This window comes from Myxocyprinus asiaticus, chromosome 39, assembly GCF_019703515.2.
Source record: "Myxocyprinus asiaticus isolate MX2 ecotype Aquarium Trade chromosome 39, UBuf_Myxa_2, whole genome shotgun sequence".
NCBI classification, from domain to species: domain Eukaryota; kingdom Metazoa; phylum Chordata; class Actinopteri; order Cypriniformes; family Catostomidae; genus Myxocyprinus; species Myxocyprinus asiaticus.
This window is the reverse complement of record NC_059382.1, coordinates 26,887,664-26,914,888: the sequence shown is the minus strand read 5'-3', so window position 1 is coordinate 26,914,888 and position 27,225 is coordinate 26,887,664. Positions and strand designations below refer to the sequence as shown.

The following is a 27,225-nucleotide window of genomic DNA, read 5'->3' as shown; positions in this document are numbered from 1 at the left end:
TCTGAATACATGAGGCCCAACACACCTGTATATTTTACTCATTTTAAAGGGATAGTTCACCCCAAAATGAAAATTTTCTCATCATTTACTCACCCTCATGCCATGCCAGATGTTTATGACCTTCTTCCTTCAGAAGAACACAAATTAAGATTTTTAGAAGAATATCTCAGCTCTGTAGGTCCATACAGTGCAAGTAAAAGGTGATTAGACCTTTGACAGTCCAAAAAGCAGATAAAGGCAGCATAAAAGTGATCCATAAAACTCCAGTGTTTAAATCCATGTCTTCAGAAGCGACATAATAGGTGTAAGTGATAAACAGAACAATATTTAAGTATTTTTTTACTCAAAATCTGTTTTAACTTTCACTTTTAGATGTGAAAGTGTAACTAAACAAGCACCACATATGACTTTCAGATGTAAAAGTGAAAGTGGAGATTTAGAGTAAAAAAGGACTTACATTTTTTTTCTGTTTCTCACCCACACCTATTATATTGCTTCTGAAGATATGGATTTAACCACTGGAGTATTGTGGATTACATGTAGGTTTCCTTTATGTGATTTTTGGAGCTACAAATGTCTGGCCACCATTCACTTACATTGTATGGACTTATAGAGTTGAGATATTTTTCTAAAAATCTTTGTTTGTGTTCTGCAGAAGAAAGAAAGTCATACACATCTGGGATGGCATGCAGGTGAGTAAATGAGGGAATTTTCATTTTTGGGTGAACTATCCCTTTAAATGCAAATAAAATCTCAAATGTGCATAAAAACTATTTATACGGTTGAGGTGGATAAATGTTTTTATTCGATATGAAGAAATGCGCATTAAATATGATGGAAACACATTTACCAAATAAACTCCTATTGAATTTATTAGGAATACAAGATGCGCATCAGTAAAGTAATGTCACTTAATAACCAGCAGACCAATCATCCCATCTGAAATGTTGCTCTGTTCATCCTGAAATAGCGGTGTCTAGAAAATACAAAGCCTGCAGAGAGTTTGTAGAGTAAGTGGAATACTAACTTGAAATGTGCTGAAGAGCAGGTTTATTGACACTTTCTGCATGGTAAAGTCATAAGGATGGAGGAACGGACACACATAGTGCTTCCAGAACTGTGTGACGCGCTGTCGGTCCAAGACATGAGACAAAGTTCTTTGACATTGTTTTGTCTGGTTGTTCTAAACCACGAGTATTTTAGTAATAAAAGAGTCACATTTTGTTCTTTTGAACACATGGGATGGAAACATGGCATTATTCACACATTGTTTGTGCAATATTATGGTTTTTCGAATAAATTGAGTTTGCAACTTGGATAAAAACATAGCTTATGAGGCGAAGTTTGGACTGATGCAAAATCTATGTGCATGACATATTCAGCTTAAGGGGCGGACACACTTTGAAGACTTTGTGTTCCATTTACTTCCATTCGTACACAGGCAAACATGGCAGGTGTTGCATACTAAAGTTAAAATTTGGTGATCTCTGACATGCAGATTTGTTTAAAGAGCCCATATTATGCTCATTTACAGGTATTATTTTGAGGGGTCAACTAGAATAGGTTTACATGATTTAATGTTCAAAAAACACATTATTTTTCTCATACTGTACATTGCTGCAGCACCTCTTTTCACCCTCTGTCTGAAACGCTCTGTTGTAGCTCCTGTCTATTTAAAGCCCCCCTTTCCGAAAAGCCCAGTCTGCTCTGATTGATCAGCTTGCCCATTCTATTGTGATTGGTCAACCGCTTAAGAGCGTATGTCGGAAATGTAATGCCCCTTACCATAACCGAGTTTCAGCTCCCGAGGCCTCCTGAGCAGCGCATTCCTGAGGCGGGCATTATGCAAATGTATTACATAGTGGTGTAGCTATGTCACGGAAGTAATGGCTGGACTGCAAACCAGGCGTTTCAGGCAGTTCAGGAGTAGTGTTTTCTGTGGGAGAGTGTAACTCCCTTTGGCGTGGACTTTGCAACTTTGCAGACCTTTTACATGCACAAACAGCTATATTACACACTAAAGGAAAGGTAAAATCCCAAAAAGCATAATAGGGCCTCTTTAACAAAAAGACATGTGACCAATACAGGATCTAAATATTACAGATTTATCTCTTTACTGTTGTACATGTAGGAAACTCTCTTTTTGCTCTAAAACAATGCAAGTTCTTGTATGAAACATGCTTCTCTGATGCAACCATTAATGCACAATGGATGACAAGATTTTTTACTGTAAAATAAATTAATATATTTTGGGTTGTTTCTCACCAAAACCTATGGAGCTGTATGCATTTAGAAGACCTGGAATATGATGGGTGAATCGCATGGGTTGATTAATCTGGTCCTTTTTAAGCTTTAAAGTGAGTAATTTCAAGTGCCACTGAACTGAAAAGACAGACCAGGATACAAATTTAAACATTGACTTTTGTGTTTCGCATAAGAAATACAGGTTTGGAACGCCATGAGGGTAAGTTGCGACAGAGTTTTCATATTTTCCGTGAACTATTCCTTGAAGAATAGTGGGGACCAGCATCTAAAGCACAATGCACTGGAGATATGCTGGTCTTTTCAAGGGAGTAAATAAACCTATGTAGTCGAAGCAGTAAACAAACCTGTCCATGTTTTTTTCTGACCCACTGAAGATGTCATTTGTTCCCATGGGAGGGGTAAAATCGTGAGTCATGTTTAATTCTGAATTTCAATTTGACAGAAAATAGACACTAAATATCTTCAAGAAACAAAACATAACCAACAAACCTTGCATTGAACTGGTTATAAATTTAGAGGAGCACAGCTGTACTACGTGATTAACAGTGTTCTGGTACTTACTAATTAGGGAGTACTTATCTCAAAGAGGTGGAAGTTGGAACAAAGAATTAAGGTATCAACAAACATGCCTTCTGGGCGAGCAGACAGAGTTCAGATAATATCGCCCTGGACTTCTTCAAATCTGTTTTTACGAACAAAACAACAACAATAACCCCTGATTAAATATACCTAAGAATATGCTATTGTGCTAGTATTCCATGAAAATTTGTTTTCCAAAAAATTCTGGAAAAAAAACAAACACTGCAGTTGCATCCAACTGCATCCATAATTTGTATCCAAACAGTTCTTCCTTCCATCTATAATCACATACTGTAGGCAAAGGACAGTTGAAGATCATTGCCTTGAGCTGATTGGTCCAAACCAAATGTAAGACTATTTACTGTATTGATATTCCTCAAACATTCTGGTTAAGGATTGTTCTAAACCTCTAAATATTACATTTTTGCAATTAATTCCACTTAAACCACTTAACATACAGACTCCAATTAAACATTCTTTGTTTTGCAGATAATTTCAGTCATAGGTGTACTATTTATAGTTTTAGTAAACTGTAGTCTTAGTCTTAGTTTTAGTTGTCTTTTTCAGATCTATTTGTATAAGGAATTGTGATTGATCTTGACTCTATACATATACAGTATTCAACCATCTAGGTGTTCATTCTTGATCAATCTTTGTGTCGTTTTTCCTAATTTAAAGACGTTTATCAAGTGTCACGACAACAGCAAAGTGGCTCGGATGCTGCATTTCATTTATACAAAACCAAAGCCAGAATCTAAACTTAACTAAAATTGTAATACTATCTTCTGCTGCCTTGCAAGCACAGGTATTTCATTCAGGAAATGCAAATGTAGTTCATCCTTAATCTAATGTCATGATTAAACTTTATGTATAAACTTTTGAATCTGGTCTTGTCGGTGTCATTTGTGTTCAAATGGCACTTCTGTGATTAAATGCAAAATAATCAATCAAAATGGCCAACCTGCATTAGTGTCTGCAGCAGCAAAATGTGCTCAGTGAGCTTATCGCTGTGTCATCAGTGTGGAGAAGTCATTAATCACATAATGATTTTTTTAATTGGCTAAGAAATGAGACTCGACAATTCAAAACGAAATGCTAAGGGTGGCAAAAGGGTGCCAAAAAAATTAAGTACTGAGTAATTGCAGTTCTGTTTGACTTTTACTAAAAAAGTTATCACTTCGAAGCAACATTGAGGGCAGGATGTCAGAAAGAGTGGTGTTGGGAAGGTCAGAGCTCATTCGTCATTTAATTTGACCAAAAGTAATGTATGCTCTGTTTAAGGCAGACAGTAGAAATCTGCATTCACATTCTGGTCTGTCAATATATCTGGATCAAAAATGAAATAAAATCAATATTTATCTTACAGCCAGAAACTAGTAGCTTCTGATACACCAGTGTTGAGAGAAGCCGGATAATCAGGGAACTGGGACTAGTTGTCACTTTTTAACTTTTTACTCTCATGAATATTTATCAGGGTAGTTAATTTTTTTAAAAGCCAATTTCTGTACCCCCAAAAGTCATGGCTTCCTAACATGTATCAGGATAATACGATGATATTAGAATTTTAGTTTGGAGCAAAGAATTCATAAAATTCAGTCTATACAGCATACACCACATGTCAAAATGAATGAAGACACTCTTCTAATGAACAGGTTTGGCTTTTCAGCTACACCCATTCCGATAGGTGCATAAAGTTGAGCATACAGTCGTGTAATTCCATTTAAAGTAAAATGGGGTGCCTCTGTGCACAAAGCAAGCTGTCTATAAAAACAAAAAATGGTTTACTGAAATGCCGACTGTAAGCCAGATACACTACATAACATATCACATACACAACATAAACGTGAACTCACTAGGAATGGGAATAGTAAGGAATTAAATATGTTTTGTTCCAATTTCAATTCTGCTTAACAGTTCTGTTTCCTTACCTGTTCCATTCAGGATAATTTTTTTGTACTTTTGAGAAAAAAAAAAAAAAAAGTGAAAATAAGAAATGTTATTTTTATTGGATTTACTGCCCTAAGCAGTCTCTTACCAAATGAGATAATTTCATGTTTTAACAAAAGATTCTTGCAAAATGTGTTTTTACACAGAATTTTTAATTAAGATTATTTTTATTAATTTGTTATTCTAATAAATGTAGCATCTGGACCAATCAGACACACAATTATTCATTATTTAATGAATAATCCAACAGATGTCTCAAGACCATAACAAGCAAAGGTCCAAGTAGGCCCAAGCAGACTCCGAGATGTCTGCTCTCCCGCTGATCATTATCAGCTTTTACTCCCTCTTTGCTGATACTGGTCCAGCAACTAGTGGACCTCAGAGACATTCCAGGTGGGGGAAGGTAGCCGTATGCAAAAGCAAAGGAATGTGGGGAGAGTAAACTCACTCCATTCCCCCATAAGAAAAGACACATAAAGCCCATAAAACAGACTTTTCTTCATTAAATTATAGACAAACTGTTCTATAAATGAACTTGCATATCCCCAGGACATTGTATGATAATTACTGTCTCGTATAGTGTCTTTTGTACTGTATACCGTTTTATGCATGCTTTATGACAGAACCACTAGATAATGTAAAATTATTGGTATCATGCTTCCTATCAAATTAATCCTTGTGTGACGCTCTGCACATTGGTGTATATCACCACCTTATAGCATGCATTGTATGCTTGATATATTAATCAGAGCATAAATGGGCACAAACTGCCAGCTTACTCCAATCATGCAAATGAGTCAGCTGGAATTTCCCGCTGGAAAATTGCACCTTTTTTATTGGTCAAGCCAAACTCGAGACGAGTGACCTCCCTCAGGAGTTAAAGGGCACTGTCAGAGTGACCTCCCTCTCTTCTCTCTCTCTATCTCTCCCTTCTTCTCTTGGTTGGTGTTCGTGTGGGACCGGAAACACCTGGTCCGACCGCGAGGTCGCGGGCCGTCAGGCCTCAAACACATCAAGCCATGTGTAACTTCCTCAACCATAACAGAGTCAAACTAACACCGCAAGTTCATCGTAATTTCTTCATTCAACGTGGAAGAAATTGATTAGAACTTCAACACCATTGACTCAAGGAACCATCAAGACTTTCTCCTGAGACTGCATCCAGGCACTCTCTCAACAGCCGAGGCATTGCAAGTATCGTACAATTAACTAACTAAACAGAGGTTTAGTATAAGCTGTGAACCCCTTTGTTAACAAAGGTGCTTTGAAGTAAGAAACTGATGGTTCTTTCAGATGGTTAAATGACTCTTTTCATAGCTTCATTCCCCTGTTCTGTTCTGGTTTCATTCACTTTCACTTTTCCATTTCCCATGTATGCGTGATTTGTGTGTATGTGTTTGTTTAGATTAGTTATGTGTTCGTGATTTAGTTAAATAAAGCTTTTGTATACATTCTTGCGAGTTGATTCTTGTCTGCTTGTAAATCAACGTCAATTTAACGATTTGATCACAGCTACATGCTAAGAAAGAGTTATTTTTCTGTGGCCACGAACAATATCCTTTCTGAGAGTTGATAGACGATCAATACTGAGTGTTCGCTGGATGAACAGATTAATTGATTGTAATATGAATTCAGCTACATCAAGTTAATTCTATTAATTCATAATGTGTGTGAGTGTGTGTGTGTCTTGGTTCGTTTGGAGTTGGACATGATGAAAATAATGATTTGCAGTCTTTGATTCACTAAAAATAACCGGCTGACAAGAGTCATTCATTCAGTTAGCAGCGTAGTATGTTTTGTGGTGTACATTCAAAAGAACCAACTCACGAGTCAATTGTTTGGAAATTGGGCTTCACTTTTCATGCTGTATGTTTTACAGTATAGATTTAAAAGAACCGGCTCACAAGAGTCATTTATTCGGGAATCGGACTACACGGAGTGCGCTCTTTTTCACACTTTAGCGTGTTGCAGTCCCGCTGAATGGTAGTGCAGCAAACACTGTCTGAGTATTTTACACAGTGTTGCATCCACATCGAAGGAAGAATGCATGTTCCAGAATCATTAATGGAACGGTTTACCAAACCTAGACTTTTGATGCTCTTGTGTCTGAACAGAAGCCAATCCCAGCAGCCACATTCCAAATTTTAGTGAAGAGATTTTCACAGAAGAATACATTACTATTAAATTCTATGATGGAAGTAGCCAGAGGCATAAGGGCAAAATAAAAGTACTCCAGATGACTCTTGTGGTTAAATCCATGTATTCTGAAGCAATTTAATAGGTGTGGGTGAGAAACAGATCAATATTTAAGTCTGTTTTACTTTAAATTCTCCTCCCTGCACAGTCAATTTCCACTTTCACTTTCACTTTCTCATTCTACTTCTGTTTTTGGTAATTCACATCCTTTTTGCATATCGCCTACCTAATGGGCAGGGAGGAGGATTTATGACAAACAAATGACTTAAATATTGATCTGTTTCTCACCCACACCAATCATATCACACCTTTTATGCTCCCTGTATGTGGATTTTGGAGTTTCAAAATTTTGGCACGTATTCACTTGCATTGTGAGGACCTACAGAGCTGAAATATTCTTCTAAATATCTTAATTTGTGTTCTGCAGAAGTAAGAAAGTCATACACATCTGGGATGGCATGAGGGTGAGTAAATCATGAGAGAATTTTCATTTTTGGGTGAATTATCCCTTTAAGACCACATTTTTATTGCAACCGAGCTCAGACAACCTCCTACAGGTAGTCTTGGGTTTGGTAAAACGGTCTGCAAAAAAACCTTTCACATTACATACTTTTCATGCGAACCATGCTCTGTTTTGGACATTGTGAAAGCCTCCTTAGAAGATGGTCCTGCAGAACCAGGTTTCTTGGGACAACACGTGACTGTGGGTTTGATCCAGGGCTTGAAACTGGGGAATAAACAACTCAATCCATCCTAACTTTGCCCAGTCGAACTTTTAAGTGCTCTCATTTCTCAAAGTCATGGACAGCAGTAGGTTTGATTTTATGATCAATAGATGAGTGAAACCCAAATCGTTGGCCTGTCAATTTTTCCTTCTCGGCTCCTTTAACTGCCAGACTCTTGATCCGAGTCTCGCTGATTGCATCTGACATTGGCATCAAACACCCTTTTTTCAGGGTAAGGTCACACACACCCTGTCTGCACACGTCTATAAATTCAATCAATATTTCATCAAGTGACTTGCAAGTTAATCGACTGATAAAAGTTTTGAGTGCCATTTATTCCCTGACAACAAACTGTAGAAATAAAACCATGAACAAACCACTGGGAACATCTACATCTTCACTCGCGTGCCACGCCCTATATGTACTGTTTTGTGTTTGTGTGCGTAACATTCCCTGGTGCATTTTGTTTGTGTGCAGCATCCTGTTTATTTTCTTTATTTGACATGCTCTGTCAAACCCTCCCTTCCAGACAGCAGCAAGCTTGGAAGAGGCATTTTTAGTAACATTTAAGACTCTAGCAAAAAATACCAGTAGAGTCAATTATTCATGGGCCTGTTGCACTGCTTCAGAGCTCGAATACAATCCACACATCCACCTGCACGCTTCAGTCACCTAGTCATTACCTTCTAGCATAAATTGAGCACTCTATCATAACCTCTGCATGACGTTTAACCATAAATAAGTTGAAATATTTACATACTAGGCATTTACTATGACCTTATACTGGCAATTGTCAGAAATCTGAGCCAATACTGTGGGACAAAATGCCTGATTCTGCAACCTTCATGGTAATTATTTTTATACATGAGTGATCATGAGTTTGGATTGAAGGTCTGGTACATGAAGCTGATGTGCAATCAGACATAAACTGATAATCTAATTATACTGAGTGCTTTCTAATCACTGATGCTGCTGTCATTTGTTGCATATGCAAAGATTACAAGTATGAAAGGGATAGTTAACCCCAAAATGAAAATCATTTATTCACCCAAAACCTCCAAAGCTATAATTTTAGGGACTGACAGTCTCAGTCACCATTCACTTTCATTTCATCTTTTGTTCGTACAATGAAAGTGAATGGTGACTAAGACTGAAAACCCTACCTAACATCTTATTTTCCAAACAAAGGAAATCCTACAGGTTTGGGACAACATGAGGGTAAATGATTATTTAACTTTTCATTTTTTGGTATGAACTATTTCTTTAAAGGAATATTCCATGTTTAATATAAGTTAACCTCAATCAACAGCATTTGTGGCGTAATGTTGATTACCACAAAATAAAATTTGACCGGTCCCTCTTTTTTTTTTTTTTAACAAAAAAAGCATACATTGAGGTTACAGTGCGGCACTTGCAATAGAAAAGGGGCCAATCTTTGGAAGTTTAAAGGCAGAAATATGACATATAATTTTATAAAAGCACTCACATTCATAATTTTGTTAAAACTTGTGTATTATTTGAGCTGTAATATTTAAGGGTTTACAGTGTTATGTTGCCATGGCAACAAAGTAAAATTAAAAATATATATTTTTTTTTACTTTAAACAATAAAGCTATTTTATCACACTAAAATCATGTTAACATGCATATTGTTTGCATCTTGTGGCTATACTTTTGAAAGTATTCCAAGGAAAAATGTCTTTATGTAAAGTAGTAAGTACATACTCACTCTCCAAGCGAAGTGCCATTCTTGAACCCAGACCATCCAGTAAACAATGCATACTGTGGTTGGCTGCAAACAGATAGACAGTCCTGGCCACAGGGGTATGAAAGGCAATATGTTTCAAAAGCCAGTAATGGAGAAGAAATATATGATTCGTTCCATCCGATGCAGTAGTGGATTGAGTCCTCAAATATGTCCTGGTAGGAAACGGTTGGATAATCCTTGGAATAAAGTGTGATGGGTGAAAAACTCAGGGGAGAAAGTCCAGCAGGGGTTTGGACAAATTATTCCATATTCTTCCCTATAATCTGATGACCTGGTGCACTCTGGAGGGGGTTGAAAACAGAAAGAGGGAGGCCAACAATAAACAAAATACTCCCATAACCCAAATGAAGTACAGATGTCTTAGCTGGCACTACATATTTATTTTATTTTTTTTGGAGCTACAAACCAGAATAGAGAACAAGTGCATCTGCCATACTACACATTACTGGGATGTAAAAGAGCTGCTTTTTGCACCAGGCAAGACCGTAGAATCTATGCTAGCCACCTTGTAAAAAAAAAAATATTAAAAAAAAATGTCGTTGCTATGAATATCATGCAGCATCTTATTTCATCTCACACAGCTCTCTTTATCTCATGTACTCTAAATTTTTTCACATTCCACATAGCACATGAACGAGGAAGAATAGGGGGAAAAAATGCTATTACTCTTTAGGGTTGATGGCTGCCTCTTGAGAGACAGTGAAAGGAGTCATCAAATTTTAAAGTCACTCCAATCTCGTTGAACCTTCTTCTCATCGCTGACCTGCGGGCTAGCCGTATCTGAGGTGGAAAGAAAAATAGCCATGAGGGATGGGCAGGGTTGTGTTAGTGACAAGAGAGAGTGGTCTTGTGGCTCACTCGTAAGCTCAAGGGCAGTGTGATTTCTGAGGTGAAGAATGGCACACAGGCTGTGGTGGTAGAAATAGCCTTATGTCTTTAAAGACAGTAAAATATGTGTTTTTGGCTTTTAGTTTGTCTCTTTGAGGTCATCTATTTTATGTTAGTGTACTCTTAAAAGTTGACAAAATATATGATACACATTTAAAATGGACAGTTTTTCACTTCTGGACCAAAATGTTTTTGAAATGAAATTAAAAGCCATTTCATGGGCTCTTTATTTCGACACTGATTTAAAATAAAGGAAACAAGAATCTAAGGTGTTATGAGTTAGTAAGGGATAATGTACGGTCATTATACCGTATGGCCATTATATGATGGGCATTATTGCAAAATAAACTCTGACAAGGTGATCAGGACCCCAACGTGAAGTGGTAACAACTGGCTAACTGTATATTATCCCACTCATTACATGGCTACTTAGCAAATAAATAAATGATTGGACTTAATATATTGATTGATTTAGAGACTGTTAAGTCATATAAGATACATGAAACTAGCACAGCCAAAAAGAAAATTCACTTTTCCATGCCATTATGACACCTGCTGTGTTTAATGAGTACCGGTAAATGACCAAAGATCACAAAATAGGATGACTATTAGCCTTCTGAATAACAGCCTTACAACAATAGTAATAAGTACATGAAATAAGTTTGTTGTTGTTTTATTGTAAGCATAATTTTTGAAGCAATGTAAAAATAGGCCTAATAGAACACATAAACTTGTTTTTTATTTGACTTGGTTTAATTATAAAGTCAATTAATATGAACATTCAAAATATTATAGTATTGTATGCTTGTTAATAGTGTGAGTTAAATGGCATTCCATATTCCTGAAAAATAAGGAAACGTCAAATGGAACTGAAATATTAATTTACATTGGACTAAAAACAAAATAAAAAATAAAATAAAAAATAAACCTTGAGATAGCACTTTGCCTCCTTATTTCAAAAGTCCACCACATGCCACAGGAAATCAGTCAGCATGTTCTCATGAAAATTATAGTACGTCACTGTGGCAACATTTTTGCTAAATATTACATGGCTCCTTACACGTATCACTGCAGTTCCACTGTCCACTGTGTGGCACTAAAAGCGAGTAGAATTTTCATAAAATAGATGAGGTGTTTAAGGTTAATGCTCTATCAGGTTTTAAATCAACAAAACCTGCCTTCCTACCCTAAACCTTAGACCTAAACCTAACAGATAGTGTCATAAAAAGCAAATGTGAGATGAAAAAGCAATTGCTGAAGCAGCCACATCATTTTGTAGTGTTTCTAAAACACTTTTGGCTCACGTGTTGACTTGTGTGCTCTGCAGGACTCTTAAACTGGGTTATTTGCATCATGAGACCAACACAGTCCAACACAACAAGCTTCTAAATGTAGTTGGTTATGTAATGCAAACTTTAAAATGTATCGTCTTACAAGTCATGCGCTATAGTAAAAGTGTTTAGATGTCATAAGATTGACATCTAAGCATTGTGTGTGGAACAGGACAAAAACGTCCTGGTTACTTGCGTAACCTCCGTTCCCTGATGGAGGGAACGAGACATTGTGTCGATGTAGTGACACTACGGGTCACTCTTGGGAGCCCGAAACACCTCTGGTCTTTGATAAAAGGCCAATGAAAATTGGCGAGTGGTATTTGCATACCACTCCCCCAGACATGCGGGTATAAAAGGAGCTGGTATGCATTCACTCATTCAGGTTTTGTGCTGAGGAGCCGAGACAAGGTCCCGGCCATTTCAGCGGGTAGTTCAGCATTGTGGCAGGAGGGACACAACGTCTCATTCCCTCCATCAGGGAATGGAGGTTATGCAAGTGACCAGGATGTTCCCTATCTGTCACTCACTCGACGTTGTGTCTCGACGCCACCATGTCTACGTTGGGGGGGGGTGTTCACCGCGGAGACCACACACCGCCCGGGGGGGGGGGGTATTTGAGTGGAAATATGTCACATGGTCTTGCCGACCTTTGTCGGAAGTATGTCATGTGGAGAAGTCCCATGGTAGGTCCTACCCTACGGGGGTCACAAGCATGGTGACTGGGGCAGAGGGGCCTCTACCCAAGGAAGAAGCAGTTTACCAACAGGGAAACGAATTAGTGGAAGATATAGTCGCATGGGGTTACCTATGGGGAACCACCACATGCGGAGCACCTACCCCAGTACAGGGCTTAGTTAGCACATGTACTGAGCCAGCAGCGAGTTTCTCCGCGAACTCGTCTGCCACAGGGCTTGGAGGAAATCATACAGGGAACACAGTTTGTGAACACTATTGGGAGTCAACAGAACACGTCTTCAGCTCAGGGGAGGTGAAAGGCGCTATGTGCAAGCGATACACCCGGCCAACTGTCCCGGACTTACCTGCTTGTGTGTGCCACTACACGGGACGTGATATGCCATTGTTATGGCGTCAATGAGCCAGTGGGCGATCCTCTGCTTGGAGACAGCGCTCCCTTTCTGCTGTCCACCAAAGCAGACAATGAGCTGCTCAGAGACTCTAAAGCTCTGCGTGTGATCCAAATAGATGCGTAAAGCGTGCACCGGACACAGTAACATCAGGGCTGGGTCTGCCTTGCAGGTTCACCACCTGGTCCCTAAAAGGGGTCATGGGAACCTTGGGCACATAGCCCGGTCAGGGTCTCAGGATCATGTGAGAGTAGCCCGGACCGAACTCCAGGCACGTTTCGCTGACAGAGAATGCTTGCAGGTCTCCTACCCTCTTGATGGAAGTGAGCGCAGTCAGGAGGGCAGTCTTCAAAGAGAGTGCCTTAAGCTCAGCTGACTGCAGGGGCTCAAAGGGGGCTCTCCGTAGACCCTGAAGAACTACAGAGAGGTCCCATGAGGGAATGAGGTGCGGTCTGAAGGGATTCAACCTCCTGGCGTCTCTCAGGAAGCTGATGATCAGGTCGTGCTTCCCTAAGGACTTACCGTCCATTGTGTCGTGGTGTGCCGCTATAGCGGCTACATACACCTTCAAGGTGGAGGGGAACAGCTGCCCTTCCAACCTCTTCTGCGGGAAGGAAAGCACCGATCTGACTGCGCATCTCTGGGGGTCTTCGCGTCAGGGAGAACACCACTTAGCGAACAGATGCCACTTCAAGGCATACAGGCACCTCGTAGAGGGGGCCCTAGCCTGAGTGATCGTGTCTACCACCGTGGGTGGTAGGCCGCTTAAGTCTTCCGCGTCCCATCCAGGGGCCAGACATGGAGATTCCAGAGGTCTGGTTGCGGGTGCCAGATGGTGCCCCGTCCCTGAGAAAGAAGGTCCTTCCTCAGGGGAATTCACCGGGGGGGGGGCTGTCAAGAGGAGCGTGAGGTCTGAGAACCACTTCCGGGTGGGCCAGTAGGGTGCTACCAGGATGACCTGCTCCTCATCCTCCCTGACCTTGCACAGGGTCTGTGCAAGTAGACTCACTGGAGGAAATGCATATTTGCGAAGTCCAGGGGGCCAGCTGTGTGCCAGCGCGTCTATACCGAGAGGTGCCTCGGTCAGGGTGTACTTAAGCGGTCAGTGGGAGGATTCTTGGGAAGCGAACAAGTCTACCTGTGCCTACCCGAATCGACTCCAAATCAGCTGGACCACTGGGGGTGGAGTCTCCACTCTCCCCTGTGGGTAACCTGACGTGACAGCGTGTCCGCTGCAGTATTGAGGTCGCCCGGGATATAAGTGGCTCGCAGTGACTTGAAGTGCTGCTGACTCTAGAGGAGGAGATGGCAGGCGAGTTGTGACATACAACAGGAGTGTAGACCGCCTTGACGGTTGTTATATGCTACCGTTGCCGTGTTGTCTGTTCGAACTAACACGTGCTTGCCCTGGATCAATGGCCAAAACCTCCGTAGAGCAAGCAGGATTTCCAGCAACTCGAGGCAACTGATGTGCCAACATAGCCACATGCCCGTTGCATACAGTGCCCCAGCCTGTTTTGGAGGCATCTGTCGTAACCATGACGTGCCTGGAGACCTGCTCTAGGGGAACGCCTGCCCATAGAAACGTGAGGTCGGTCCAAGGGCTGAAGAGGTGGTGACAGATCGGCGTGATGGCCACGCGATGTGTCCTGCGGCACCATGCCCATCTCGGGACTCGAGTCTGAAGCCAGTGCTGAAGCGGTCACATATGCATCAACACGAGCGTATTGGCCACCGCTGAGGATGCCATATGCCCCAGGAGCCTCTGAAACAGTTTCAGTGGAACCGCTGTCTTCTGTCTGAATGCCTTCAAACAGGTTAGCACCGACTGTGCACGCTTGTTCGTGAGGTGCGCCGTCAACGAGGCTGAGTCCAACTCCAAGCCGAGAAAAGAGATGCTCTGAACTGGGAGGAGCTTGCTCTTTTCCCAGTTGATCCGAAGCCCTTGTAGGGCCTTGGCCCACTCAAAATGGCAGCAGAGACCACATGGCCCTTTGTTCTATAATCAAAGGAGAGACATTGAACTCAGTTTTCCAGGATCCTTCTCAAATTCACAACTGGATGCGAAGTCCCGCCCATGGACCCAGTCTCAAACGCCATTGGTCGAAAGCGTCCTACGACTGATGACGTCATCTTGTCAATAAAACCAGCGGACAGATGTAGTTCGGCCTCTCTGTGCTAAGCTCTGCCTGGCTGTTAAGGGATATCTGTACTGTGCACATACTGAAGGAGTTTTCCCTCCGTTTTGGACTGAGAACAAAGAGACCACGTTTTTCTAACCTCACCATTTGGCCACGGTAGAGTAAGATTAACTTAGCTTTGTTCAAGTCTTATAGTATACTTATAACAACCGGTTCAGTTTCACTGTAAAGCAACAGTGAATTTATTTTGAAAACGGAAAGGCGACCAGTTTCCCTTCTCCCTCTTTTTCATTCAACGTTGACTACTTTCTGCATTCTTCTCCATCGCTGGATCCGAAGAATAAAGCAGAAACGCGTCTTTTCGCTGACGAGCGTAAGACAAGGGACCATCTAGACTGTTTCTCCTGACCGCTCAATGCAACAGGAATTCTAACGGACAACCCTACTGAAATCACACAGGATTTCCCAAGTAAGGCTTGAAACTGTGATTTTTCTTGTGAAACTAAATCGTATTTTTGATTCTAAATGCTGATGTTTTGAGTATATTTGTATGTTAAACTCTGCTCGCTGTTTCGAATTGGGAGATTTGTATTTCGTTTTCTTTTGGGGTTAAGTTTGTTTTGTTGAGTGATCTGAACTAGTAATTCAGTCCCGCTGTTACGAGTGGTTACCCTTAATTAAATTGCATGCACTTTTCCTCTCTCTCTCTCGCTCTCATTCTCTCTCTCTCACTGATATTCATTGAGTGAGCGGCGCCGCGGTTTATGTTCGACTCAGGCTGGTGAACCAAATTCTCCCGCCTGTTTCGTCAGTTCCTTTGTGTGTCCGCTCATTTCCACCCTCACGTGGTATCATCTCCATTTTGGATCTAACCCTCCATTTTGAACCTGATCCACCATTTTGATTCCTTTGTTACCGCATCTGGACACACACACACACACACACACACTAGCATATAGCTCCACTGTTAGTTTAGGATTTCCTTGATTTATTTTTGGATTATATTCAGATAGTATTGGCTCTGTTCACTACTGCTTGATTATAATAAACCTTGTTATATTATAATAAGTACTCCTGTTTGTTTTTGTTTGAATATTGTGTTGAAGCCAACCTCTGCCACGTGAAGAACTCCCAAGTTACCTCAGAGTACTGTTATTTTATTGGTGTTAGAAACTAACTGTAACAAGATTACTATTAGATTTGTATAGCAATAATTTAACTAGTTTTTCCCCTTTTTGATTATTTTGATTAACAATTAAGATACTCAAACTACAGGGTAGATTTTGTTTTGTGAGACTCAATCAGTAACTTGCTATCATTTTTCTCTTTTCAAAGAGTGGTGCCCCGTCCCTGTGTGCACACAACACATCCTGAGAGTGAGCTAGGATTATCCAATCGTCGAGATAGTTGAGGATGTGAATGTCCACTTCCCTTAACAGGGCAAGGGCTGCCTCTGTGACCTTTGTGAAGATGTGAGGGGAAAAGGACTGGCCGAAAGGGAGGACCTTGTACTGATACGCCTGACCCTCGAATGCAAACTGCAGGAAGGGTCTGTGTCAAGGTAGAATCGAGACGTGGAAGTACGCGTCCTTCAGGTCTACCACTGCAAAGCAATCTTGATGCCGGGCGCTCGCTAGAATGCGTTTTTGCATCATCATCATGAACAGAAATCTGTGTAAAGCCCGGTTTAGTACTCCCAGGTCCAAGACTGACCGCAATCCACTGCCTTTCTTCGGTACAATGAAGTAGGGGCTGTAAAACACCTTCTTCATCTCGGCCGGAGGGACAGGCTCTACTGCATCCTTCCGTAGGAGGGTAGCGATCTCCGCATGCAAGGTAGCAGCATTATCGCCCTTCACCGAGGTGTAGCAGATGCCGCTGAACCTGGGTGGACGCCTGGCGAACTGAATTGCGTAGCCGAGTTGGATGGTCTGGATCAGCCATCGTGACGAGTTGGAAAGTGCAAGCCACGCGTCCAAGCTCCGGGCAAGGGGGACCAAAGGGACAATCTCGTCGGACATACCGGCGGGTGGGGTCTTGCGGCGGGTGGAGCCTGAGGTGCCACGCTGTGTCGTGGCTGTGCTGAGTTCAGGGACATCAAAGCACTTACCTGGCTCCTTGTGACCACCCCCGGAACAGCCTGGGACGGGGGAGAAAGAGGCCTGTCCTCGTGACCTGTGGAGACTGTCACACTGGGGGTGGATTTGTGCCACAGCTGGGTGCGCAGGGGCGGGGAGACCACCGCTGGAGCACCAAACCTGCCAAAATGGAATGGTGGATGGTGGTCGTGATGACGGGCGTGCACACTGGGTATGTGACCCAGGGAACAAGGAAACCGCTCTTTTGCTGAACTCTTGGGTACCGCAGCCACTTGGGCATGTGGCAAAATTAAATGAAAAGGCAACAAAAGATTCTCCTCCCGGCCCTCCACCGGGGGATGGAGTGGTCTGCTTACCAGCTCCAAAGCAGTGGGTTTCATCGTCCCTGGGTCACCCGTCTCAGGGGCGCTTCGAAGCCTGAGACGGGTGGCATCTGCTTCCTGCGGTGGGCTCCACGCCGGGGCAGTCACCGCAGAGGGACGCCCTTGGCGACAAGCAGGCGGGGTGCGGGATCTTGAGCCGTGCCGGGGCAGGATGTGCTGCTTCACCGCCGAGAACTGCTGGGCAAAGTCCTTGACGGTGTCGCCGAATTGGCCAACCTGGGAAATGGGGCAGCAAGGAACTGTGCCTTGTCGGCCTCTCCTATCTCGACCAGGTTGAGCCAAAGGTGGCGCTCCTGGACCACCAATGTGGACATCGCCCACCCGAGAGACCGCGCTGTGACCTTCGTCACCAATTGAGCACAGCTCCTGCATCAATCCCGGGGCAGAACTACCTTCGTGCAGTTCCTTTTGCGCCTTGGCTTGGTGGACTTTCAGGAGAGCCATGGCATGCAGGGCTGAGGCGGCTTGTCCAGCGGCACTGTAGGCCTTGGCTGTCAGGGACAACGTCAACCTACAGGCCTTGGACGGGAGCTTTGGGCACCCGCAAGCGCCTTATCCACCGGGGGGAATCGCTGAATAGCCCCTGGCTGCCCCACCATCGATGGAAGTGAGGGTGGGGGATCTGAAAGATCGGGACCGGGCAGTAAAAGGTGCCTCCCACGACCGTGTCAGCTCCTCGTGTACTTTTGGGAAGAAAGGAACTGGGGCGGGGCGTGGCTGTGAGTGGTGCCACGAGCCCAGGAACCAATCATCGAGCTGCAAGGATTCAGGGGAGAGCGGAGGGTTCCACTCTAGCCCGACGCTCGTGGCTGCCCAGGAAAGCATGTCCATCATTTCCGTGTCAGCCTGTGACTGGGTGACCGTACCCAAGGGAGGAGCCCAGATGAGGCTTCCGCGTCCGACTGGATGAGCCCGCTCTCCGATGCTGCGCTCGAGAGCTCATCACCTTCACGGGCTCCAACAAGAGGTCGAACTCACCGTGAGATGAGCCAGCGGACTCATCCGGAAGCCCGTTCGGGGCAGACGAGCGTGCTGGGGAATGGGAGGTTCGTGGGGGGATACCCGGCGGAGGTGGTCCCATTGGGGTCCCCAAATCGCCCCCAGTGCTAGCTGCGCTGGCCTCATACCCATAGGTAGAAGGACCGAGGCGAGGAGCCACTGGGGTGGCTTGCTTTCTTACGAAGGCAGGCCGCGACCGCAACGTTGCCATGATCATGTTCTCGCAATGAGTACATGATCCATCCACAAACGCTGTCTCCACGTGGGTCGCGCCCAGACACGAAAGACAGCGATCGTGACCATCAGAAGGCGAGAGATAGCGACCGCAACCAGGAATAACACACAAATGGAAAGTCTTTAAAAAGATGTTCCGTGTGTGCCGCTCTTTTAGAGAAATATACTCTTTTATTTCTGCCGAAGCGCCCAGGGGCGTTCTCTGCAGTGCACCAGTGCAGAGGAGGGAGAAGTTGCTGAAATGCGCCATCAGATCCAGCAGAGGTGAAAGAAGAGTCAGCTCAGTGAACATCGACCGTTCGGCTCCGAAGAGAAAATCTGAATGAGTGGTTGCATACCAGTTCCTTTTATACCCGTATGTCCAGGGGAGTGGTATGCAAATACCACTCGCCAATTTTCATTGGCCTTTTATCAAAGACCAGAGGTGTTTTTCGGGCTCCCAAGAGTGACCCCTAGTGTCACTACATGGACACAACATCGAGTGAGTGACAGACAGGGAACTAAATGTTTAAGAACTGATAATCTGCCCTTTTATTTGTGATTTGTGCAAAAGTAAATAAAAGTCTTTGTTGTTGTAGCCCTCCAAGTGTTCATTTTACCAGGAAAGTGCAGCATTACTGTATGTACAACGAGCCATGTAAAACTGTTTTGCCAAAATGTAGGTGTAGTAACAAGATTCTACGAGACCAGGCTAAAATTGGTTGCCTGGGATAATGGTCAGTTATAAAGCTTTGCAGTCATTATACAATTATATTTGACCGCGGATTGCTGTAATTGGACAAACAGAATAAAGTATTCCAGAGAGCTTTGTAATAAAGAGACTAACAGGTGTCTTCCTGAATCGTATGCAGCGCCTGGGGGAAAACATTTTCTGCTGATGCCTTTTGATTCACTAGAAGAAAAGGTTTTTATTTTTTCTGATGTCAAGATCTTGTACTAGCTGTTTACAGCTAATTGCACATGTGGAAAAGACAATAAATACAACATTTCAAGAACACTCAAAACACAGATTCCTCTGATGTATTGTGTAATGCACACAGCCATTTCACATAACTCTGTGCTATTTATCAAGGGGGTGTTGGTGGGATTCCATTTTTGGATCCTCAGTTTTACAGAAACCCAAGCAAATGGTGATATTTGTATAAATGGCACTGGCTATATTCTGTCTCTGTGAAAAAATGTGATGCAGCCCACCTGCCGCGTGGCATTCAGCGAGGTCTTGCCATCATGACTACGCACACCCGGCCCCCAATCAGGCTAATCAGCCAAGGAGAGGGATAAGTGCAGAGGGACGCGGCAGTTCGAGAGAGAGAGAGAGAGAGAAAGACACGCAGCTGCCAGGTGTGTATTTGTGTTTTCTGTCTTTTTGTTTAAGTTGTTATTCAAATATTATTTTGACTGTTCAGCTGGTTCCCACCTCCTCCTTTCCCATTTGAACCCTTGTTACAGCCCATAAGTCTAAATTCCACAAAGGAAATGCTCTTTAAAAAAACACTTGGATGTGGCCCATTGAATCAGGTGAATTCCTGGCAATTACAGGAGTCAATATAGATGCACTCCAAATTGCAATAAAGTGCCCGGGCATTGTTAAAAGCACACTGTCAAGGGGTTATGTGAAATGTGCAGTTGCCTGAAAGCAACCTTAAGCATTTTAAATCCCACAAGTTTTTGCCTTTGGATTTTAATGCCACATTCTTTCTCATACTTGCTTAACATTTTGTTTTGCTCTCTGTTTTAGTGACGTTTAACTTACCTTCTGGCATCTCTATGCTTGTCCCCTCTTTAGGGGACAGCGAAGGCCGTCTCTTGAGCTCTATACAAGTCCTGGGATGGTGCCTTTGAGTAGGGGATACTATGTCATCTGAGGTCATTGCAGAGTCTGTGACTAGCATCATGGCTGTGGAGTCTTTTAAACTAGTAGCAGCACCTGAGGCCCCTACTAAACTTGCTCCTGGGGCCTCCTGCCCCTCTATAATTTTGGAGCTCGAGCGCAGGACATGCCCCGCTGCTTGGCCCCCATTCGTCTGTGAGCGTACATTCATCATGGTGGTTCCCTTTGCGGAATCTGCCCCATAATGGCTGTAGACTTTATATCGGATCATTAGGATGATGATGAAAACGAGGACAGAAGCCACAATGATGCCTCCGATGATGATGATCATGGTGCCGCCCAGGAAATGGCTGCGCAGAGACTGGCACTGGCTGTATTCTGTCTCCGTGACAAATGTGAGGCAGCCCACCTGCCGCGTGGCAGTCAGCGAGGTCATGCCATCATCATAGATGGCCAACACGCACAGATCATACTCCCGACTGGATACCAGGTCTCGCACCAGGAAGTCATAACTCGAGGAGGGAATCATTCTGCAAGGCAAGAGTTGAACATTAGCATGCATTCCACAGATAATACATCAATATAATTAAGATTATACTCGTCCAGCAAGTGCATGTAATATCTATGGCCATGTAATCAAGAAGAATCAGTGGAGAAACTTCAATGATCATAATTGTGAAAATTCTTAATATTATATTAATTTTGAATAAAACATTTAATTTACACCTTCCATTATATACACTTACTGAACAAATGAGCACTTTATGCTATACCATCAAACCTCTCTTCTAGAGTCAGAGAGAATATATTGCCCATTATGGAATATGTTCAACAGGCAAATGTGTACCGTTTATTAAAAGGCTCCATTAACACATTAACCGATGTCAAAATCAATACCCAAGACATTACATTGATTTCCACTGAAATTTACAATTAAATAAGTGCACCATAAGTGGAAAGGTCTATGGGCAGGGTGTCTGTGTCTAAAAAGTGCACACTGTACAGTAAGTATTTTAGAGACTGTTACTCTCACATAAATAGCAATTTATACACCTGACCTCACCTCATCAATGGCATGATTTTAACCCAGCATTCTGGGGATGAAATGTGTATGGAATAATTGACGACAGACTGTTGAATTGTTGAAAAATAATGCATTATTTTTCAAAAATTCAACGGGCCAGAGTTAATTATTCTGCTTATACCACAGTTACCACACCTTAAGACATTGTTCAGGGTTTTATCTCAAGACATTTTCTGGTTTTCGTCCCTAAAAATGCTCTTATGAGAGGAACTACTTTCTTTCGCCACGGATTCAGTGTCTTGCTTTAATACAGTCCGAGCCTTCGTTGCTAGTTCGAAAACGTCACTTTAGAACTAGCAACGGAGGATAGCGAGGCTTGCGCTGCTTTACTGGAGCACTTACTGGAGTAACAAGTTAGTGCATTTGTATGTGTGTGTGTGAGAGTTAGTGTGTGAGTTTGTGGGACCAAAGAGAGAAACTCAGAAAATGAGAGAGATCGCTTCTGGGATTACCTTTTTTGTTGCAGCTCTCATCAGAAGTAACTGCTTCAAAATCGCCAAGATGTAAGTTTAAGCACTTCTCAGCAGCAGCGAGTATTGCCATATTTCCATTGTACAAACAAATTTTATCAACCCTACTGAGATGCAGGAGTGACGGTTCTGACATGACGGCTCTGTTTTTCTCTTGCGAGTAAGTGTGTGCGTATGCGTATAATGTCTGTGTCCACATGTCTGGGAGTGTGTGTGTGAGAGGAGGAGGGGGGGCGAGGGAGTTTCCCACAGATATTTCAGATAATATAGAAACTGTTGTATTGATCAAGTGCATCTTGTTCTGATGCAGCTCAAGCCTTTGTTGCTAATTCGAAAACGTCACTTTAGAACTAGCAACAGAGGATGTGCTGCTTTTCGGCATTGGAGTAAACTGGTAGTGCGTGTGTGTGTGTGTGTGTGTGTGTGTGTGTGTGTGTGTGAGAGAGAGAAAGAGATAAACTGAGAGAGATCGCGAGTTGAACCGCCTGTGTTTAAAGTGGCTCTCGTCAGGAACAACATCGCTTCAAATTGCCAAAGTGTAAGTTTAAGTCTCAGCAGCAGCGAGTGTCGCCATTCTTGTATATAGCTTTCTATTGCTAAACAACTGTTTACAATCGCAGTGAGTCAAGGGGGAGCGCTGACTTTGCTACCAAGAGAGTTTGTCTGAGAGCGAAAGAGAGGGGGAGGGGTAGCGCCGTGTTTTTTTTCAACTATAGCTATGTGAGTCTGATTAGGGCGAAATACATTTAAACATTAAAAGTTATTTTGGATAATAGAAACTGTATTGATAATTTTGCAGGGATGCGGCTCTATTTGTTGGTCGCGACTCGAGTCTCAATGTGTGTGTGTGTGAGAGCATGTGTAAGTGTGGGGGAGATGAGGGAGCACAAGGGCTCTTTTTAACCAAAACTGAAATAAATGTAGGATATTTTAGACATTGTTTGACGCTCTTAACCGATTTACTTTAACTAATGTCTTTGTTTTAATTGGTTATTTGCTGTGGTAGCCTGTACGGCTCTTTGAAATAACTGAAATAATTTGGCAAAGTGATATTAAACCGTTATGTGGTCAAGACCTGGAATTACTTCATAGCCGTGCATTTACTTAATTGCACACCTTAAAATGTCTGTCAACCAATCAGAATCAAGCATTCAACAGACCCGTGGTATACGATTTTATAATGTGTGGAGTAAAAGGACAGAGTGAGTAAAGATGAAATTACAGGAAACAGATAGTATCCATTCCAGGCGAGAACTGCTACATGTAAAATGTATCAAAATATCTTTTTAAAGGCAGTTTTTGCTTGCAAAAGTTACGTTTTAATATGATGACTGTTTGGTACAACATTACAAGAGTATTATTTGGAATCATGAACTGGCAACTTTTTATATATATATATATATATATATATATATATATATATATATATATATTAATAATCTTTTAATTCTTTTAAAAACCTTAATTAATTTATAAATAAAATACTGTTCATTGTTTGTGACATGTTAGTTTATAATGCATTTAATGTATATGTTAATGTATACAATTTAGTTAAAACTGCTAGTTAAAATGTTATTAACTGTTAGTTAAAATTTAAAGTTAATTAAAAGATAATTTATTAGTACATGTTGAAATTAACATAAATGCTGTAAATGTATTTTTCATTGTTAGTTCATGTTAATCATCTTAAGCCACTTTCTGTATAGTGTAATCAGTGCTTTATTTGTCAGCCACAACAATTTAATAATCTGAATATTATATTTATTACATATTTATCATATATATATATATATTTTTTTTACATAAAATGAACTTTATTTGGGGGTCTTATTCAGCAGATATCGATGTATGCACTTAATTGCAATTAATTAGATTTCAAATTTGAATCAGTTGACAGCCCTAACACACACACACACACACACAGACGTTGGTGTGGCTATCCTTTTGAGGACTCTCCATAGACATAATGATTTTTATACTGTATGAACTATAAATTCTATAACAACTGCTTATGTTTATGTATTTTTTAGAAATATAAATTATTTTATAAGCAATTATTGTGGTAATTTGGAAAAGGTACTACTCTAGGGCATATATTTGTGTGGACTGCACCTTAATGTACTACATATGAGACAGCATGTGTTTCTTATTAGTGCTGGGTCCTCAAGGCTCTGATCATTAGTATATTCAGTCTTTCTAAGCTGTTCCGTTTATCCTCAAAATAAATAAAACATGGACTTTCTCTGTTTAGAATGATCAAAAGCTTATATTCTATGTGCTGTGGCCTTATCTTGGGGGCCAGAGTGATGTTGACAAGATAAAAGTAGTTATTTTTCTCCAGATAAATGGAGTATTCTGATACAATTAAACCATTAAAAATTCTACTGCTGCAAATGAGCATTTGAAAAGTCATTACTGTTCATAATGGGTAATTGAATATTAATTTGTCCATGAGTATTTTTTTTTTTTTTTTTTTTTTTTGTGTAAAACACTCAACTGCGCAGAGAGTAAGATTCATTTAAAATGTTCTTGTTAATCTCTCCATTTATTGCATGGTAAATAACATGCATGGTAAAACCCACAGATTATAATCCAACAAATAGTGACTATGCATCACACACAGCATCCATTACACAAAGTAGTTGAAAATATTGTTAATCTCCATGAAAATGCATTGATATTAATATGGCACAGCTGTATACATTGCATTTCTATATTTCATATACTATAAAAAGATTTTAATATGAAATGTATAATCTTAGGACAGATTAAGTAGGGTTACATTCTATTGAAATTACTTTCTTTTGTGAATGCTTCTCACACCTAACTGTAAGAAATGTCAGTATTTTAACGGTAAAATAATCATGTATGGTAAAAATAATAATAACAATAATAATAATAATAATAATATATATATGTATGTGTATATATATATATATATATATATATATATATATATATATATATATAACAAAACAATACTTGTAATTTTACAGTAAAATATGTTTTTTTAGATGTACAAAGTACAATTTTACAATATAATTAATGGCATGTACGTTTACAATTGTTAAAATCAGAGTGAAAATAATAATCGTCATTCCCAGAAGTCCCTGTGTGACCCGTCACATTTCATTACATTTTATGGAAATAGTAATGGTTCTTCTTATTTTTGATAGATGCATTAGGGTGTTCTATGTAATATTTTATTTAGTTTAGTAAATGTTTATTGTTAAGTCATTTAAAGTAATTTAATTATCATCAAGCTGAATATGAAATATCATGTTTTGGTAGAAACAATGAGAAGATTAGCAGACGACTGTGGCAAAACCATTTTTGTATCATATGCAAGTAAAGCATTTGGAAAGTTATTTAATTATATTGCAGATTTGCACTGAGTTCAGTGTTTGCATTTCCTATGCATGAATATACAGCACAACTGTATATTCAAAGGGAAGCTTTGACCACAAAGTAAAAAGAAAAATGGTTTATTTTATTTGGTGTTGTCTGCAGAACAGAACTCTATGCACTCTGAAGCTCTACAAGCATGAACTTTGTTACAGAATAAGCTACAATATGAGGATATCGTAATGATGATATTGTAATTTATGCCAATAGTTAAAGACTATGTTTGACATATACAACTTAATTGGATCTCTAAATGGATTTAAAAATGACAAAAAATTTCACATTTTTAAACAGTCGGGTTGTTCTAAAAACATTGTATTTAGCGTTGGCCATGTCAATACCGATGTACCAGAGGCTGATATCATACTAAAGCCAAATTTTGATCCAACGCTAGTGCTCAGCAGAGGCTAGCAAATCAACAGGTAAAAAGTCAATCTTGCTGTCAGAGTTGTACAGATTGAGTAAGCCTGCTAGATCACAAGTGTGTGAACTATTGAACCAGAGAGCAGAAGAAACCATCCCTCCCTTAATTCCAAGGCGGTCACTGAAAAGTCAGCTTTTTAAGATGTTTTTTTTTATTATTTATTTTTTCCTTTGTTTTGTTGTTGAGGATTTGGTATTGTTAGAGCGTATGTCTTAGAATCTCAAATCTCAGAGGACAGAAAGAAATCTCTGCATCGTTTTGCAATGTGACAAAGGTAAGTGTTGCAACTTCTGGCTATCGGTTTTAAAACCCTCTTTTGAAGTGCTCTCATTTGTGTCTTTGCTTATGTTCATTTGAAAAAAACTATGAGTGTTTCTTTGTTTTTCTCACTGAAGATGACATGCATCAGATCCCCTTGTGCCTTAATTCATTCCTCAAACACACTTCATACAGTCTCGCTTCATTTGAATGCAGTCAAGGGCCTTTTCTTTCTGTGTTTCCTTCCTGGATGATATTAGAGCCACCACTGGAGTCTCGACTGTTCTGAGTTGTTACAGAGATATTCTGGGCCATCAGAGACCCTAGAAAAATGAATTTCAAAAGGAATGAGCTGCTAATGAAGAAACAGAAAGATAATACAATAGAGCACTATTGTGCAGCTGTGGCACAATAAAAATTTTTAAATGAAAAGACCCATAATTTAGTGAACAACTAAATTCTTTTCTCTCTGGTGTGCCACATAAATTAAAGTTGGCCTTCATTTTTGTGGTGTGGTTTATTATTTTTTTTACTAAAATTAATAGATCCGACTGTACATTTCTTACTGGATGAACCACATTTGATGCCATTGTGACATTGTTACTCACAGCCTTGAGTGGCTTATTACTTTATTTGATTATGTTTCAATATAACACGTTTGATCAAGAAAAAAAAAAAGAATGCGTTTTAGTACTGAACAGGGAACATGTCTGTGTTTTATAGCATACACTTCACTTATCAAGGTGAAGTATGTCCTCGAAATGTTGGTTTTTCAAAAACATGCATTTGAAAACAGGATATTTAAAAAAATGCCCTTGAGGGAACTGCTTTCCCCCATTCTGCATCCAACCAACAGAAATAAAACATATTACACTGCGGCATCTATGCTGCATTGCACTGAGTATATCTAAGTGAGATGCATACTAAGCTTCCTAAACACTATTAATGCACATCTGCCACCAGGGTCGGGGTGTAACAAAATACAAGTAACGGGATACGTATTTAAAATACAAAATATAAGTAACTGTATTCCACTACAGTTACAATTTAAATCATTGGTATTTAGAATACAGTTACATTCAAATGTATTTTGATTACTGAAGAGATTACT

General features: G+C 40.9%; 1 protein-coding gene across 2 annotated transcripts in view; it reads right to left on the bottom strand.

The window, feature by feature from the left end:
* Positions 1-27,225, bottom strand: part of LOC127429547 (leucine-rich repeat and fibronectin type III domain-containing protein 1-like protein) — a 204,741-nt gene that overhangs the window by 28,356 nt on the left and 149,160 nt on the right. Inside the window, exons 4-6 of one of the 2 annotated variants that reach the window (XR_007895306.1) lie at positions 20,396-21,003; positions 10,146-10,259; positions 9,441-9,760 (exon numbers count right to left, since the gene is read on the bottom strand). Coding sequence is in view for 1 of the 2 variants with exons in the window: in XM_051678660.1 (XP_051534620.1) it covers positions 20,396-21,003 (608 nt within the window). In the remaining variant the exon portion in view is untranslated. The remainder of the gene's footprint in view (positions 1-9,440; positions 9,761-10,145; positions 10,260-20,395; positions 21,004-27,225) is intronic. The other variant, XM_051678660.1, reaches the window with a different exon arrangement.